The sequence below is a fragment of the Hakea prostrata genome, chromosome 7 (assembly GCF_041222555.1).
Source record: "Hakea prostrata isolate BN-2017 chromosome 7, UWA_Hpros_2, whole genome shotgun sequence".
Lineage (NCBI taxonomy): Eukaryota > Viridiplantae > Streptophyta > Magnoliopsida > Proteales > Proteaceae > Hakea > Hakea prostrata.
The window spans coordinates 20559865-20579025 of NC_142606.1; the positions used below are offsets into that span (position 1 = coordinate 20559865).

At 37.8% G+C, this 19161-nt stretch overlaps 1 protein-coding gene across 2 annotated transcripts; it reads left to right on the forward strand.

Moving 5' to 3' along the window:
- The first annotated feature begins 2788 nt into the window (after window positions 1-2788).
- On the forward strand, window positions 2789-17968 carry LOC149010442 (serine/threonine-protein kinase PBL27-like). Of its 2 annotated transcripts, none has more exons than XM_089164404.1 (5): window positions 2789-3231; window positions 4109-4314; window positions 4474-4663; window positions 16747-17138; window positions 17297-17968. In XM_089164404.1, exons 1-5 carry the CDS (start codon window positions 3093-3095, stop codon window positions 17918-17920), a joined length of 1551 nt encoding a protein of 516 aa, XP_089020530.1. In that variant the 5' UTR covers window positions 2789-3092; the 3' UTR covers window positions 17921-17968. The 2 variants fall into 2 exon arrangements, with proteins under 2 accessions (XP_089020530.1, XP_089020531.1); XM_089164405.1 differs by having other exon boundaries at window positions 4112-4314.
- Window positions 17969-19161: the final 1193 nt, after the last annotated feature.

A 19161-nucleotide genomic window follows, 5' to 3' on the forward strand; every position in this document is an offset into this window, starting at 1 on the left:
CTTCCTTGGTTTTTTTTTTTCCTCTCTCTAAGAAACTAAACCACTCCACCGATTGGGGAAAAGGAGAAGGAGATAGCAGAGAAGCGACAAAGAAATAGAGACAATTTTTTTTTCCCGAACCGAAACTTCACGGGAAGAAAGGGAAGGGAGGCAAGGGAGCAGGTGGAGGTGGTGAAAAAAATGAATAGAGAGGCGGAGAGAAAGTTAAATAGAGAAGCATATAGAGGGAGAGAGGAGGCGAGGGAGCAAAAACAGAGTGGGAAAATGAAAAACTAGAGGGAGCAGAACATGGTTGGAAAAGAAAAATCTCAAAGCACGAGTGGAGGAGGTGGAAAAATAAAAAAACCTCAAAACAAACCAGAGGGATGAGAGAGGGACGGAGAGGCGGAGAGAGTAGAACGAGTAGAGCACGGTGAGGCTAGGGTTCTTCAGAACGACGAGGCTGCTTGATGAAGATTTATGAAAAGAAACAGTATGAAATAGACCCATATCTCTTAGTGAAGAGGTCGTGGGTTCGATCCTTACAGACATCACGTGTAATATCCCAGTCCCTCATATATAAAAATCATATGTTCCAAAACAAAAGAAATCATATATTTTGAAAACTCGTTTCCTCTTTTTTTTTTTTTTTATCTAATGTTCATTCAGACCTGCTTACGCGCACAAAACATATTAAATACGTTAGGTTAGACTTTTTCCAAGTTTTTATTCAAACTTGTGTTTAATTTTCTAACCCACCACAAATTGGACCCCTAATCTTGCAATGAACACCAATTTTTTTATTCTCTCACGTGATTCAAATTTTGGTGTTCGCTATCCTAAAGAATAAGTCAATGTATAACATGTCCTTATTGACCTATTGACAACAAATGTAAATAAATAAAAATCAAACTCGACTACAAAATGTATAATAAAATGAAAAAGTAAATTAATTACAAAAAATAAAAAAAAAAATCTTACCCTTAAAAAAAATGAAAAACACATAAGACTTCGTTACTATATTTAAAGAGATTCGACCCCTTGATTGACCTTATACTAGATGCTTTCTGTTTTAGGGTATACAATTGATTGAGAAAGACCTTCACCAAGAACTCTTTGTTCCCCTAATGGTTGAAAAAATCTAGTATGGCGTGTGCAACTTCATGCTAAGTAAATACCAATTGAATGTTGAATCGAGTATATGACAAGTAACCTGATAACCTCTATGCAAAGAGCATGGAGTGTGCTACAATTCAAACTAAGAACAAGGAGCTTGGAAGAAGGAAGAAACCATTAAATGAAGTAATTAAAAAAGAAAGAAAAAAAAAAGAAAAAGAAAAAAGAAGAAGTAAATATTGAATTTAAGAATTCTTGAAAATTGGGTAATGTCTTAAATCACAGGAAAATTGGACTTACGTGCCACGCCAAAAACAAGGAAGCGGGAGTTGCGGGAGGAAGGTCTGAAATGTACACAAATCGTCCAAACTCCAAGATGTACTTTTGATTTGCATTCATATCTATTTAGATTCATCTTAGTGTGATCTCATCTAATCTGCATTCACAAGTACTCAACACGTTTATATCGCCATGAAAACGATAGATTTGATAAACCATTTTCTCCATGGTTGGAAAGAAATTCCTGCCTCATTTATTTCACAACGACCATTAAGAAAATAGCGAAACGTTGTCTCTATAAAAACCTTTCAAAGGATTGACTTTCCTCTTTCCTATTTTTTCATTTTTTTTTTAACTTAATTAATATGCAATGTGTCGACAAATTTTTGTTTTTGTTTTTGCTTATGATGTATTGACAAAACTCTATGTCTACTAATCTATATGAAAATAATCAAACCACTCATCCATGTTTAGGTGGCAAAGTGAAAAATGTCACTATTTGACTGCAAGAGAAATGCAAATATGTATTAGATGCTAAAATATACTTTAATAATAAAATTTTTCAAAGATTATTGTTAAATTTATCATAAATATTTACAAAAATAACCTAAGAATTAACGTGGTTCGACATTCATTGTGAAACTTACATCCATAACAATTACAAATATTTTTCATTCATTTCCTTCAATTTGCAAAGCTTATAAGTATTTTTCGACAAAGTGGTCATGGTCTCTTAGACATAAAAGATCAAAAAAGTCTTGTAATCTTGGTTTGGTGATGGTCAAAAAATATTTTTTTTTTTTTTTTTTTTGTTTGAATTCATCTTAAAGAATGATGGTGATAAAACACAAGGCCTTGGATCAAGGGCCATATGATGTCATCAACTTTCCAAATGCACCAATGAGAGCCCCAACCAACGGCTCAGAATCCCGATGCCAGATAATATTAAAGTACACAGACGTTGTACCAGATCAATCATACTGGTTCAATATTTTAAGCATATGTTTAGTGTGCAACACAGCTTTAAAATCTAACAGTGGAAGTAGGTCCCACCGTCGCAACTGTCATTTCCGTATACAATATTAAGTTACCTCTCCCATTAAAATGGACAAAATCGAGGGGTAAAATCGTCAACTTAATTAGAAACCAACCCCATTTCTGTGGTAGATTCCAAGAGATTTTGCAAATCTCGATTCTCTAATTTTCCTTTTCTGCCCGTATAATTTAATTAAGTTAATCCCACGATAAAAGTCAATAATTATGTTTTAACTTTAACCAAAAATCTTCTCTCTCAATCTTTGTTTATTTATTATTATTATTATTTTTTCAATTTAGATATTTTTTTATTTTTTTTTATTTTGTTTATTTAGTCTTCTTTACTTTCTCTCTCCTCGCTTTCCTTACAACCAGCGGCTTTAAGCCTTTACTGATATCTATGTCTTCCGGATTTTTTGATCTGCTGCTTCTCAGTGATGATGATATTTTTCGGCTCTGTTTGGATGACTATGAGTCTTGCAGTTTGAACAAGTTTGAGGTGAGCGAAGATCGCTCAGGAAATAAGGAAGGAAGTGTTGGGACTTCTTACATGGTTTTTTGTAAGAAAATGAGGAGTGGTTGTTGAAGAAGATCCAAGTTTTTTAGGTTGTTTACTTCTTCGTTTTGTTTTGGGTTTTTTTTTTTTTCTTCTTCTTCTTCTTCCGGAGGTTGTTCGATTTGAGATGGGCGGGTGCTTTCCTTGCTTTGGATCGTCGAATAAGAAGGAAAGTAACGGCGTGATTGAAGCTCCGAAGCAAGATTCTGTAAAAGAGGGTTCTGCCTCAGCTGCTCAATCTCATCATCTGAGCAGAGTTAGTTCTGGTAATTAATATCTCTTTGGTTTTAGTAATAGGTTTCTCAGATTTTTTTTCTCAATGGGCAAGACTGAATTTTTTTGTTCATCGTCTTTGTTTCACTGACGATTACAGCGAGACGCGTCATCGTTGTTGAATTTTGTGTAGTTTTGATAAATTTTGATGATGGGTTGCTGTTAGAATTTGCGTCCATTTTGATCTGATTGAATTCTAGGCTTTTTTATATATATTTTATTTTGGCTAATTTGTGTGTTTATTGGGCTTTTGTATCTCCTGAGGTCAGGTCGGTATTTGGATGACTTGCTAGTCTACCGGGTTCTGTTATTTAGTTATTCTTTTTCTTCTCGGTTCGGTCATTTTCAGTTTCTCTCTATTTTTTCGGTTTTGATCAATATTGGGAGATCGATACTTGGTTATGTGACTCGTTGCGGTGATGAAGAAGCTCCTTATGAGTGTTTTCTTTCTAGTTCTCGTGTTTGAATGAGTTTCTCTCTTTCTCTTCTTGCTTGATTAGGAAGATACTGGTTAAAGAGATCTAAATTGCATACCTTTGGAGTGTTTTTGAAGCGTGACTTGCATTTGAGTTTTTTAAAGTATCCATTGTGGACTACTGTATTTTGGTGATCTGTAGTCCTTGTGTGGTTAAGAAAATGTGAGTCGAGTAGCTAAACTTTTAGTGATCCATGGTAATGGCTTTCATTTTTTTTTTTGGGCTGGCAAGGAGACTCCAGTAGCCGATTTTCTCTCTAACCTGCATTCCCAGCACTTTAGAATTGCATCCCATTGGCTGAAAAACTTCTTATTCCTTTTGCTTTCTTACTGACATTGGTTTTGTCTTCTTCATCCTTTTTGCTCATGTTATGGTTTATCTTGTCCTCACGGAGTAGCCGAAAAATCAAGATCTCGAAGTGGTTCTGAATCGAAGAAAGAAATCTTAATTCCTAAAGATGGGACAACTGCTCATATTGCTGCGCAGACTTTCTCCTTTCGAGAGCTTGCTGCGGCCACTAAGAACTTTAGGCAAGATAGCCTTTTGGGTGAAGGAGGATTTGGACGAGTATATAAGGGTCGATTGGAGAGCACCGGCCAGGTTAGTTGGTGACTAACCTTATTTATTGGTAAATTGCTAAATATGTTTATCATATGCAATGTGAACTTTGCTCCGGTATAGCTTATGCACTTTAATACGCATCGTAGACATGTAAAAAAAATGCTTACACTGACTTATTTGAAATGGCTGTTCCTGCAGGTGGTTGCTGTGAAACAACTGGACAGGAATGGGCTTCAGGGGAACAGAGAATTTCTGGTGGAGGTTCTCATGCTCAGCCTCTTGCATCATTCTAACCTTGTCAACTTGATTGGCTATTGTGCCGATGGTGACCAACGTCTCCTTGTTTACGAATTTATGCCATTGGGATCATTGGAGGATCATTTACATGGTTAGACAACTTCTCATACTTAAATGCACTTCAAAATTATATTATATGATAAATTGGTCACTCCCAAAGCATGTAGAGTTCAGGTCCTTCAGAATCCCTTTCATTCTTGCTGAAAAGTCTATATTAAGTTTCTAGAAAAGCATTTGAATTATCCTTACCCCTTCTAATAATTGCTCAAGAATCAGGAATTTGGTTAAGATGATGCGTTTTTTCTCTTGCCTGCTATACTCAAGGATCACTTCAGGATGCCGATGCATTGTCCACATCAATAAGAAGTAATATTATAATTCAAACGAAAAATAAATCTAATTTGCACCGATTCTTTTTCCAACAACTTTGGGTCATCTACAAAAGGCTTTTCCATGCTGTTTCACTCTAGGTAGTGCTTTATTTTCTGTTCAGACTTAGCCGTGATGCCTTCCTCTGTGCCTGCAACTGATGTCATCTTTAGCCTTGTCCTTGTCTGTTTGAGATATCCTATGTACACATGCATAAACATCTGTAGGTTATTTGGTGATTGTTATACATGGATAAACTATCTCCATTCTCAATCAACTTCCCCTCATCTTGTTACTTACCGTTGCAGCTCTAAGGTTCCATACTTCCATTAACTGCACATTCCAAGTGCTGCATGTCATAGTTTCCTCACATCAGTTATTCTGATTTTATATACATCTCATGTTGTTATTCCTTTATTGATCTGCATTCATGTCCATGTATTATTATCATTGTTTTTAGCAGTTAAAGGTTTAATTTGGTTTTGAGATAATAGTAAAAAGATAGCATTTAATATCACCACTATCCAGCTCACTTTAATTTTATTAGTTGCATCATCTGTCTAAATATCCTCGTTTATCAGTTTAACATTGAACCAAGAAAGGGAAATGAATACTCTGGGTGATTTCTTGATGATCAATCTTGCCTACTCTCTCCTTCCACTTTTAGTTTTACTGAATTGCAGTGCACATATTCTGTTATAGGTTGGCATCTACCCTGTCTCAGTCACCGCAGCACAATCCATGACTTCTATAGTCTGGCATTGTTTCCTAGTGGCATTTGTTAATGCTACATTTAGTTTCACTGTCATCATAGGTGCCTTTCCTAGCTGATTATTTTTGAGATTTTATGTGCACTCATCTCTTTAGATAGTTCTCTCTAATGATTTTGATAGGTATTGATTCTATTGAATGGCAACTAACTACTCATAAAAAGAAACGAGATGGTTAAGAGTCTTTCCTTATTAATTAGATTGTATATAGATTAGTTCGTGATTGGTGTCTAAGTTTTTCTGTTTGCTTCATATTTTTCTACTTAGTTGTTTGTTTCTTTACCAAAATGTGAGGCTTTGTCACTTCCTTGATGGAATATTTTGTCCCATATTGTAAGGGGTCCTCTTTCTTTTTTAGGTGAATGTACATATAAGAAATGAATGAAATCAAGCGAGTTTCTTTCACTCATCATGTTACTATTGTGTTCCTTATTGAGGAGGTTTGCACCTTATCATCTCCATTAGCCATGATTATTTAGGAAACAACATCAAGTTCTCTATCTCTTAGACCATGTCATAACCATGGTAGAAGATCTCGCTCTCGAGCAAGATCTCGCTGCCATGAAAAACCGAGATCTCGACCATTTCGGCGAGATCTCGGTCGAGATATGCCATTTTTTGGGCGTCAACTCAGTAGCCCATCTCGTTAGGTTTTAGGGTCCTAGTTGGGCTAAAACTTGGTATTTAACCTATTTAAGGCCTTTTGAACACACTAGTGGCCTTGGATTTGTGAGAAAACAGCCCTAAGTATGATTTTTAAGTCTACCCATAGTGTAAAACTGAAATGCTGTAGGATTAGAGAATGCAAGGTTATATAACATGTAATATAAAACCATTAAGGCATATAAATGAAAATCAAGTGTATCAAATACATCAAATAACTTAAATGTCATCAAGATAACATTCATATGAGTATTAAAATCTTGACTTTCGAGAATAGAATGATAAAAGTATACAACCGTTAGAAGTTCTATACAAGTCATTAACACATAAGTTCATAAGACAAGTAGAGGATGATTGAGCTTCCTTTAATGTTGTAGATGTGGTAAAAGTAGTTGCAAGTGAAATTTTGGTTGAAATCTACAAAAAATGGGGCGAAAATTGAGAGTTCCAGCGAGATATGGTGAGATTTGGGGTGAGATATAGCGAGATATAGCGAGATATAGCGAGATATGGCGAGATCTCAAGCGAGATATCCCATTTCGCAGATCTCGACCTTGATCTCATTTCGGTTTATGAAAAATCGAGATATCTCGCCAAGATCTCCCACCATGGTCATAATACAATTTTTTACCCTTAGAAATCTGTAGCTCAATTGGTCAGATTGCATTCCCACATACATGAATTTTTGAGGACAATAGCAAGCTTATGCACCAAGAATAAAAAAGGGAAAATTTCAAAGACACCCCAAGATAATTAGTGAAAAGCACAAACACTTCAAAACTATCCAAATTGGCAATGACACCCTCAAAATGTTTCTTAAATTTGCAATACTACAATCTGGTAGAAAATTCTGTTAAGTCATGGGTAGATAATATGATAATTCCTAAATTGCCCATAATCTCTATTCTCTAGTGACTTTATAGTGTTGTCCTTAGCAAAATAGAATCTTAAATTTAGTCTTCTTTCCTCATCCATGAGTACCTTCTTTTTATCTCCATTCATCATTGTATATTATAAGATATGTAAACAAAACATCTTAGGGTATGCTCGTCGTTTCCTTCAACACACTAACGGATGTTACGGATCTAAAGGAAAATGGGGTGACTGCCAATTTAGCGTAGTGTTGGAGTGTCTATACTTTTTGCGAATTATCTTGGGGTGTCCTTGAAATTTTACCTAATAGAAATGGCCACAAAGGTGGATAGAATCCTGCTCTTCTCATAATTATTGTTTTTATATATTATCTTCAAGGAAATGCCCTGAATTTTTTTAAAAGATTCTGACCACTCTAACTAATCCTCTATGTATTATACCTGGAATAAAAAAAATGTCATCGATTCAAGATTGAACCTTTTCTTTGATCTTTTTCACCTATCTGAGATGCATATATAGCTTTAGCATATTTCTTAACATATTCAAATATCAGTTATCTTAGGGGGACATAATGATGCAGATAGACTACCTTGGACCAACTTGAATCTGGTTGGGTATCCAGTTAGAGATGAACCATGTCCAGTACGAGTATTGGGCGTATCAGAATGTTAAGATTTTATTTTATTTAAAAAATGATATAATTTATTTTAGTTATAATTTTGAGAGATCATTGCTCAGCGATAATATTTTTTTCATGGGCCCCAATGGGATATTTATAGTACAATCTGAGAAACTCCCACTCTGAGTATGAAAAGAAATAAAAAAACAAATAGAAATAGAAAAACTAATTCGAGACTTATTGGAAACCAATCTAACAGAATATGGGAAACTAAAATAGAAAATATAAGGAAATAAAAAAACATAATTAAAATAGGAGCTTTATAGAGGAGTCTTATTCCAATTCCCAATTAGGAAACCTAAGTTCTACTTCCAATACTACCCCCTCAAGTTGAGGCATAGATATCAGTCATATCACACATGCCCAACTTGGTCAAAATAGGGTGAAACACTTGTCCAGGTAGACCTTTGGTGAATACATCTACAACTTGATCTTCAGACTTCACTAATGGCATATAGACTGTCCCCTTTCCAATTTTTCTGTGATAAATTGTCGTGATTTCACTTGCTATGTCTTATCATGTTGCACTGGATTATAGGCAATGCTTGTAGTAGCTTTGTTGTCACAATGTTGCATTATTTGAAGAGGCACTGGCACTCAAATCTTCCAGTAGGCCAGATTTAGGGTCGATAACTTATGCCAAAAAGAGAAAATTCTTGGACTGTTACTAACTTCAACTGTTAAAAAATTATAATGGGGGAAACTTCTAGGTAAATAGCAGGAAAAAAGGGTATCTCATCTCTGTTGCAAGTTTAGGTCTCCAAGGAAGAACGCCTAAGACAAGGGTAGAATCTTCAAATATCGAGAAGACCAAATTTTTGCGCAGGTTTGTAGGGAAATATATTTTGAGGGGATAACAACTGCTAGGGTACAACAGGAAAAATAAGACTTCGGATCTACAGCAATGTTAGGTATCTAAAGTGGAAGATTGCCTAGGTAAGGGGCAAATCTCCAAGGGTTACATGCATCAAGTTCTGTGCAGGTCTGAAGGAAGGCAATCCAACAACAGTCAAACTGACTATTGAGTCCATAAAATGTAGTCAATTCTTGAAGTAGACATTTGCAATCTCCCCCTCACGTGTAGCTTTACACGTGGCCCAAACAAAATAATAACAAATAACTTCTAATAATCTTTTTTCCCCCCTTGTTTTGGCACTACACTTTGCGCCCCTTCATTCCTTCATACGCCCCCCCCCACCATGATGCTGCAATTTGCATCCTTATTTCTGTTGTTTTCTTCAAACCTCAATGACTCAAATCGCTTTTGACGTTATTACCAAAAAACTCTCTTTTGACATTATTACCAAAAAACTCTCTTTTGATGTGGACGTCAGAAGATTTTTTTTCTTCTTTTATCTACTTCAGGTAATTCTATTTTTTCCCCTTGCCTGACACGTTTCAGGCACTTTTGACTTAAAAATAATTCTAAGAAAGTAAAAGCCTTCTGTGTTGTCGGGACGCATAGAATGATACCATAGCTGGCACCGTCTGAAACAGGAAAGAATGGCATTGTCTTAACTTCCAACGGAATATGAACTAGAACTGTGGTAAATTAAAAGCTTCGAATGTAGGCTCTTTTTTGTTTTGTTTTTACTTTTTCTCTCTTTTGTTTTCTTTTTCTATTTGAACTTTGAAGACATTGATAGATGGCAGCAGAAACACACAAACTGAAACTTTCAAGTCGAGATGGTGGTGGATCCCATAAAAGCTCGGAAGAAGAGTGAAGACCATGAAATTTGTATACGCAAGTCCTGTAGGAATACTCACTAAAAATAATAGAATTGTTGCTTTGGAAAAGTGAAGATCGACATAATCATGGAGCCTATTCTGATACCATGTTGTAATTTTGAGAGGTTATTGCTCGGAAGATATATTTTATTCATAGGCCCCAATGGGGTATCTATAGTACAATCTGAGTAACTCCCACTCTGAATATGAAAAGAAATACAAAAATAAATAGAAACAAAAAAAGCTAATCCTAGCTTATTAGGAAACCAGTCTAACAACAAATAAGCAACCAAAATAGAAAATAGAAGAAAATACAAACATAATTAAAATAAGAGCTTTAATTAGGAAACCTCAGTCCTTCTTCCAACAATTTTATTAAGTCAATTTTAGAAAGTGGGATAGATTTGCAAGAGTTGGGGTTTGTTAGATATCTTAGGAGATTTTTCCCTTCTTAAAGTTTATTTTTTAATCCAGTAGGTTTCGCTTGTTAGCTAGATTTTCTTCTTTTAAAGAGCTTATATTAGGATGCAGTTTTCAGCTTGAATATAATGAATTGATTATCAATCTAGGAGCCCACATGGCTGTGCGTGCATGTGCCATCATGTCCAGTATGAGTCCTGGAGATAGCAGATTAGGAATTTATTTTATTTCGAAAATGACATAAATTTTTAGTCAATTTTAGAAAGTGGGATACATTTTCAAGAGTTGGAGTTTTTTTATATCTTAGGATATTTTTCCTTGTTGAAGTTTATTTCTTAGTTGACTAAGTTTCACTTGTTAGCTGGATTTTTTTTTAAATAGCTTATATTAGGATACTGCTGTATAGAATGTATATTGGGGGATTCCATGTGGATGTGTATGCATGTGCTCTTGCCCTCCTTCCCCTGTATTTTTCTCTTGTTCTTCCTATTCTCTACCTTGTTCTCTGTCAAGCCCTCCATAGCAGATTACCTCCCTTTATCTGCACCTAAGGTTGTTCAGGTGTATTCATTGGGGCAGTGTCCTAGGGGAAACACGAAACAGAATGAAGAAAAACAGAGAGAGAAGGGGGGGGGGGCATATAAACTGGCAAACACTCAACCTAGATACGGTAGACAATAACAATATCAAGGATAGCCCTAGCTAATTTGCAATAACTAAACAAAAATTAATTGGAAGATATGAGAGTGAGGATCATCATGGAAGCATAATACCTGATTGAGTGCATGGAGATTCAGCATTCTGAAAATATTAAATTCTGAGCTAATTCCTTAATATGCTGCTAATAACAGAGAAACATAATTCGTCCAATGAAAATAATCTTCAAATAGTCATTAGCAATTAAAGCTGAATTTGACAAGGCATGGAATTTTCAGGGAAAACAACTGCGTCATTAATGGTGTGTGTAGAAGGAAATAGAAGACCATCAAAACACTTATGAAAGAGATGTAAGTGTTATATTGTCGGAAGATATGGATCCTTACCCGTTGTCTAGTGGAGGTTTTGAGGGTTTTGAATTTTGAAGTTTTTTACTGTATGCTGTTGCATATGAGTGGATAGAAAGGTTTTATATATCTTTTCATGAGGTCTTTGGGTAAGCTGCACACACTTTAAGCTGAAATAATCAAAACTTGTAACATTTTACTAGCTAAATTTGGACAGTATAAGTTTTACTTCCAGCAGACTGGTTTAACTCATTGTCAATCCTGCATTCTTGAGGCTATAGGTTTGTAGCACTCGTTGGTGTCTGCTTGAATTTGGGCAGATTAAAGCAGCTGGACCACATTGGTGCAGTTCCTAGGACAGTTTCAAATGCTCAGGGATATACTTTAATTTGATTTTATTTATTAAATCCAATTATTTTCAAACATAAGCTTGATGTTTTATATGATTACAATACCCAATTATAATGGTATGGAATCACCAACTTGTGTACTTGGTCAGGGTGCCGTATTAGAAATTTTGGGATAAAGTGCTTGGTTTGGACAAGAATCATGTCATAGAACAATGTTTTTTGAAACAGAATTAACAACAAGAATCCTTTTCAAGACTAGTTCAAGTTTTAGTTTTCCCATAGACAAGATTAGATGAAATAAAAGGTGTGGTAATTTTCACTTCAGGTAATTACAGTGTGATTGTCATATCCTGGTCATTGGTAAAATGCTCAATTCCCTCCCCTATAAGTGTGCTTATTGAATTTGGAGATTAGATGCAATGGTAGGAACCTCCTATCTGAACTAGGATTGAATTACTGGAATAATAAGGATGAACACCTTGACAAGAAGTTAAAGAGAGAAACCTGGTTACAATGGTGCCAGTTTCCCCTTACAGCAACATGCTGCTCCTCAGGCAAAGGCTGCCTGAAACACTCGCAGAATTTCCGATGCCTTTCCTCACATCCTTCCCCCAACTTATATCCCACCACTATAGTTGATTATGGTAACCCCACTCTCTTTCCTACATGTGTTTCACTCCCAGGAGCCTATCATTACCACCCTCTTTGAAATTCACCTTGTCCTCAAGGTGAGTAAAATCAGAAGCTTGGTCTTCACATGCTTGCTGCACAGCCACGCCTGTTCAGCAGTGTTCTTAGAGGCCCAATAGTAGGCCCATTTCGAAAGACGTAACTGGTCCCAATGTTGTTTCCGAGTTCAATGGATTGCAAAGTTCTATTCTTTCCATTCTTCACCAAAGCCTCAACAGAACAAAATTGATCGAACCCTGCAAATGAAACAAGGGTTGCTGCCCTCTGTGGTTGCCCTCCATTGGCAATGTGCATGCCCTTTTCCCACTTTTATCATTGAGCCAGCGTACCCATTTCTACCGCCACCGCCACCGCCACCGTATGCACCTCCACATCCTCCAGAAGTGCCTCCCTTTTCTGAAATCACCATACTAGTTTTCTGAGCAAGCACTTCATTTACTTTGCCAAATATTTGGAATAATTCGTTTGAATCCTCATGCATGGTAATGTCTTTATTATTGTTACACATTGTAGTATTAAATATTCCCCCCAACAACTGCCATATCTTCAATGGTTAAGAATCTTCAGGAGATCTGTCTTTGTTCTCAAGGACAGATTCTTCTGCCTCATTTTCTTCATCTTTTTCCTCAAGTTTCTCATCAACTTTATTTCTTATATTCCCTGGTGTTATGGTGAAATCCTTTTTGGTATCTTCAAATTTTTTGAGATCTTTTCACTTTCGTTAGGAAATGTATCTGCTGAATCTGATTCCCTGCCTGACTTGCATTAGACGAAGAGCCCAAGCAACTTTGTGATGGAAAATACGAGCTCACCATCCATTTGATAGTGGTCTTCCGTCACCGTCAATACATTTTCCGCCACCGCCATCTGCTTCTTGTGGCCCTGGTTCGCAGATCTGATTTGCAGTTCATGGTCGAGCTTGGGGTGAAGTTCAGGTGGATTCTACCACCTAAGTCTGGGATTTCGTTGGGGAAACAAAGCTCATTGCACCGGCATTGATCGAGTGGTCTCCGCCTTTGGCTTCTGCACAGCCTGGTGCAAGGGCTTGGTCAAAGGAGGGAAGTAGGGGATGAGGGATTAGTGCTTTCTCATAAATGCCCCTGGCAGTTGCTTCTTTCTAATGGCCCATATGATTTTTGGGCCTCCACCTGTTTGTCTCCTAGCCCCCTGCTGGGCTGGGCCTAGTAATCTTTTTTAGAGCCCATTTGCAATCCTTTATTTCATGGGCCAGATCTAACACTTTTAGTGGTTGTCTTTAAGTTTTAAGGCTCGTTTCCTTCTTTTAATATGTTGAGCCAAATAACCCAGCTGGCCTAGGGTTTTTGGTTTAATAAACCCAACCAGCAGTCTTGGACCTAAGTCATCGGTCCATCCCAAACCCCTTCTTGGGCCATCTCTTCTCCAACAACCTCTAGGATTAGGACCCCAGTATCTCCCTTTCTTGCGGCGCTGAACGTGGTATCTCCAACTCTTCTCGATCATGGGTAAACTGTTGCCTGATTTCATGTGATAACTGCCCCCACGTTGCTGAAGATCCGTCCTCTATGTTGGGGTGTTGTTACTGACAGCAACTCTCCTTCGTCGCTGCTACCCTCATCCAAGGTGGCTTTGCCAAAGTCCTTACACCCTTGTTGTCCTTCCCTCTGTTCCGGGGTTGCTTCTCCAATCCTTTATTTTCATTGATCATCTCTTCTTCCTGTATGAAGACCTCAGTGAGGGACCACCAAAGAACCTGTGGTCATCACTAAAGCTCGATATATGTTGACAAGTTTTCTGAGTATCTTTGTTATACTCCCCATTAAGTTAGGTGGATTATAAGCTGGGGATACTTCTAAATAACTTACATCTTCATTCATAGTTGCAGGACTACATCGACAATGATTTTTTCGATGTGGTGTATGATGATTAGAGTCGTAGAAACCTTCACTGGTGATTGGTGCCTCTATCCAGGACCTTTTGGATTGTCTTCCCTGTTAGCCCTTTTGATCATCTTGCCATCCGCAGAAACTTTAAGAGAACAGAAACTTTAAGAGGTAGATTCCCTCAAGACTTCAACCACTGACTTTGCTACATCATCGAACACCTCTTCCGGTATTGCATTATCTTGGCCATGATGAGATTTCATTTGAGAGAATAAGCATATTGCCATGCTAACCATTCCATCTTTGCTTTCATTGATCAATTTCCTCAAGAACTCATCTTTAGGCAGATTGATATCGCTATATTAGAATTCCACCTGGCAAAGTATTTACTTTGTTGTCTCTTCGTCCAGTGAAGCAGTTGTCATTGTTGTCTCTCCGGTACTACATCAGCTTGTTCAACATCGAAGCCAAGTTGTAGAGCTTCCTTGAAGCTCGACCATGTAAACTCCTGCCAGCACCTCTGGTAGGCCCACTTCAAAGCCTCCCCTACAAGGTGTGGGAGAGCCACACCCAACCAATGCTCATACACAATCTGTTGTCCCCAAAAGAAGAGCATGACCTTTGTAAGCCATTCTTGTGCTCTCCCTTTACTGGAAAACAAGGACAAACCAGTCTCCATCTTTCTTCCCTTGGATCGAACTTCTCACTCTGATGCCAATTTCATAGGAACCTCCTTTCTGAACTAATATTGAATTATTGGAATAATAAGGATGATCATTTCATGGTTGTTGAAGCTTCCGCCTTGGCGCCTAGGCCAGTCTTTGGATCAGGGCGACTTGGTGTTGCCTTGTCGCCTTGCTTGGTATCGCGTTGGTTTTCATTGCCCTCTGCTGCCTCGCCTCGACTTGTCGCCTTGACAACCGTGGATCACTTTGATAAGGAATTAAAGAGATAAACTTGGCTACAATGGTGTCAGTCACCCCCTACAGCAACATGCTGCCCCTCAGCCAAAGGCTGCCCAAAACACTCACTAAATATATGATGCCTTTCCTCATATCTTTCCTCCTTTTTATGACCCACCACTATAATTGGTTATGGTAGTCCACTTTCTTTCCTCCTGTGTCCCAGCCCCAAGGGCCTATCACGCAACAATTTCCTCTTCCACCTTTAGCTTGAATTCTGTAGTTATCAAAGTGGCAAAGTGACCATGGCATTTGAGTGCTCTCTGAGATTGATTCAATATATCTCAGGTATCGACTCTCTCCACACACACGCACAGGTTTTTACACAGTAAGCACAAGCAAGATACCAATCTTGAAAATCAAGTACTCATAACACAAACCCCTTGCACTTACTGGGGAAACTCTTCCTAACATGCACAAAGTTTTTTACACAGTAAATGTAGCCACAGATACCAGTCTTTGAAAGAAAGCAACAACTGGTAACAAGAAACCCTCATGCTTTCTAGGGATTGAGAAATTCTTTCTTGCACGCATAATGGTTCTTTACACAGTAGGCATAGGCAAGGTTACACTGAAAAGAAAGCAACCACTCATAACACGAACCCCTCACACTTACCGACAATCGAACACCCAACCTCCTTGGTCTATTAACCTCCACAAAGCAGTGTATATCAACTTGATCAGTTAAGGTCGGAAAAAAATGTTTATCAACACACATCAAGAAGGTTCATTTATTGTGGAAAGAAATTCTTCATGGGTGAAGGCAACCTCTTTTTATGTCTATTACTGAATCACTAGAAGGTATATGTCTAATCAAAGGTTATTATTTCAAACTTTCTTGCATCATGCTTTGTTAATATTTTGCTTGCTTCTTTCCTAATTATCGTGCATGCAGTAACCAGGGCAATTGTTATGTTTAAACTGAAAATATAAAAATGGCAATTTTCTTAATAGCTTAAAGCTGTCATGTCAAGGACCTCTGCAAGTCTCTGTAAGCTGGACTACGTGCTGGTGCACAGAGATGGACCATGATTAGAAGTTTCATTTGGTATTGCACAGAGAACAAAGAATGGTGGGAAATCTGTAGGAAATAATAGCCTATTAGAAAAAATTAATTAGCAAACTCATACTGGAAAGAACACAAGAAACATGCAAAACAAAGAGACCCGAACAAAAATAAAAAGTGTAAGACAAATCTTGTACCTTAAACATTGAGTCAGTCATTGACTATTTTGTGCTTTGAACAATTTGAGTGATCTTTCTTGACCCGGACTCATACCTTGTATTTGAGTTGTATCCAGATTGAGATAAGACTTGAATGTTATTCTTTATCAAACTGTTAACTCTAATGAGATGCAATAGAGAAGGAAATAATTTAATAAGAAAAAGACCATCTCTTGAAATCCCAAATTATGTGCTTACATGAATTGCTTTCAGGTTTTAAATAAACACATAATGTGTGATTCCCAACATGCAACCTTTGTTAACCTCTTGAGAGATGTCTTTGGGAGGCCTATACAAAATTCGGGATCAGTTTATTTTATGCATCTTGTAATTGTGATGTCATATATGAATGTTGTTTGAGTTTTTCTTGTACTTCAGTTTTTTTCCTGATAGATTTCTCATCATCAGTCAAATGACAATGGGGTTAAAGTGAAAACTGCTGGTAGTGGATGGTAGAATAGGCCAATGTGGCATAACTTTTTAGGTGATGTAGGATTCTTAAATGCTGCTACAATTAAAAGAATGAAGGTTTTGCTCATCAACTACAATATTTATCTAGTTACGTCCTGCCTATTTTCAGATCTTCCACCTGACAAGGAGCCTTTAGATTGGAACACAAGGATGAGGATTGCCGCTGGTGCGGCCAAAGGTTTAGAGTATCTTCATGATAAGGCAAATCCCCCTGTCATTTACAGGGACTTCAAGTCATCTAACATCCTTCTTGATGAGGGGTTTCACCCTAAGCTGTCAGATTTTGGGCTTGCAAAGCTGGGTCCTACTGGAGACAAGACTCATGTTTCAACACGAGTCATGGGGACTTACGGCTATTGTGCTCCTGAGTATGCTATGACAGGTCAACTCACTTTGAAATCTGATGTTTACAGTTTTGGTGTAGTCTTCCTTGAATTGATCACTGGGCGCAAGGCAATAGACAACACCAGGGCTGCTGGGGAGCAGAATCTTGTTGCATGGGTAAAAGTGTTCTTCTTTTTCTGTTTTCCTTCATTTCTTGATTAGTTTTGTTTCCTCAAGATTTGATCCTTCATTTGCATAGAATTACAAATGTAAATACTTTTAGAATTAATCAATAAAAGACAAATGATTTATTTATCCATTTCTTGCAATTGCAGGCACGGCCACTTTTCAAGGACCGTAGGAAGTTTCCCAAAATGGCCGATCCTTTATTGCAAGGGCGTTATCCAATGAGGGGACTTTACCAAGCTCTTGCTGTTGCAGCCATGTGTTTGCAGGAGCAAGCTGGTACACGGCCTCTAATAGGAGATGTTGTGACTGCTCTTACATATTTAGCCTCCCAAACATATGATCCAAATGTGGCATCTGCCAGTAGCAGAACTGGTCCATCTACTCCCAGGCACAGGGATGACAGAAAGAGCATGGGCAGTGGCTCTGACAACCAAGATGAAACTGGACGTTTTGGTCGACATTCTCAGTCACCCCACCATGATTCCCCTGACAGGAGACACAGAGACCCTGCTCGGGGAGTAAGCTTTGGAGCAGAGACTGGAATGGGTGAACTCAATGGTGGGTCTGGAAGGAAGTGGGTAGATGAATTGGAAAGGCAGGAAGTTCAGAGGGATAGTCCTGTTCATGCAAGGGAAAAACCAAGGAATTTTAACAGGGATTTTGATAGAGAACGTGAAGTTGCAGAGGCAAAAGTATGGGGTGAGAATTGGAGAGAGAGGAAGCGAGCGAATGCTGTGGGTAGCATTAATGTTACAAATGAGCAACCATGAGGTAACATCAAAGCCTAGAGGTTGCTTTGGTGAATCATTCAGAAGAAAGAACAAGGAAAAGAAGTGTTTACGAGGCCACCATATCTTCTGTCAGAGCTTCCATCTTTCCCATGGAATAAGGGTATGCTTGTCCAACTTGATTGTTGCCACTCTCCCTTGTAACCTTCAGATTGCGAAGTGAGTTGGCCTGTGATTAGAAGAAATCTGAAACAGGGAAGGTAAATTTTTGTGGGCAATGTGCAGCATAGGATTTTCAGATGTGCAACTTTGTTGGACTTTGCAAATGTATGGACTTCTCAAGGCTCAGGATACAAAAGGAAGCTTGAAAGAGTATGTATTTAATTTGCGCAGGTTTTCTGTAAAGGGTTGAGGTGGGGGTTGTGGGTTTTGTTTTAGTTGTCTCATTTTTCTGGACTTGAGTCTTATAGTAGGTTTATACAAAAGGTTTCATTAGCATGTCATATTGAAACATCATGTAGAGCTACACTTGGACAGTGTTCTGCCAGTGATGGATATTTTCTTTTCCCTCTTTGGTTTGGGGGGTGAGGAGGGGGCGGTGGCTGTCCCTGCACCCACTCATACAGTGAGGTCAAAATGAGGACCCTAACCCCCTAAAAATTTAAAAACTCTTGCCTTCATGAATCTCCCCTGCATGTTCCCATTGGTCTAATCTTCCAGTGTGTGTGTGTCTGTTTGCAGGAGGAGCCATAGAAAATGCTTCCCTTTGTAAGTAATTGCTGCTTCCCTCAGAGAGTGTTTGGTTGATGGAAAAAATATGTTGTTTCTAATTATATTTTTAAGAGTTTTGAGTTTGGTTGGTTCATAGGTGGGGGGAGTGAGTAGATTAGTTTTCTTATAGATGTGGTATTCCCATTTTCCCATCCCATGAGGGAAAATAGTCTCACCATTTTCTTTTGTGTGGATGACATCAGAATTGCATTAACATTAAGACAATAGCATCTACTGTTGGAGTGCCATCTCTGTGAAAATACTTGCTACGTAGTTGCCTACAAGCTCACTGAAGAAGGGTTCATTTATTGATAAAATGTTAGTCACCTCACAACATTGTTGTAGTAGAAACTAATTCAACAAAACATAGTTTGCTAAGTGACAAAAGAAACACAAAATGTATGCATTGCCAAAAGAAAATTTTGTTACAAATTAACATACACATGATATGACACCCAAAATTAGAAATGGAACTATATATATTCCTTTTTCTTTCCCTCCCTAATATGGAG

What these genes read in the sequence shown, in the direction of transcription:
- LOC149010442 (XM_089164404.1), top strand. Translation starts at nt 3,093, where the DNA reads ATGGGCGGGTGCTTTCCTTGCTTTGGATCGTCGAATAAGAAGGAAAGT. An exon ending in GATTGGAGAGCACCGGCCAG is followed by an intron (nt 4,315 to 4,473) that starts GTTAGTTGGTGA and finishes CTGTTCCTGCAG; the next exon opens with GTGGTTGCTGTGAAACAACT. An exon ending in AGCAGAATCTTGTTGCATGG is followed by an intron (nt 17,139 to 17,296) that starts GTAAAAGTGTTC and finishes TTGCAATTGCAG; the next exon opens with GCACGGCCACTTTTCAAGGA.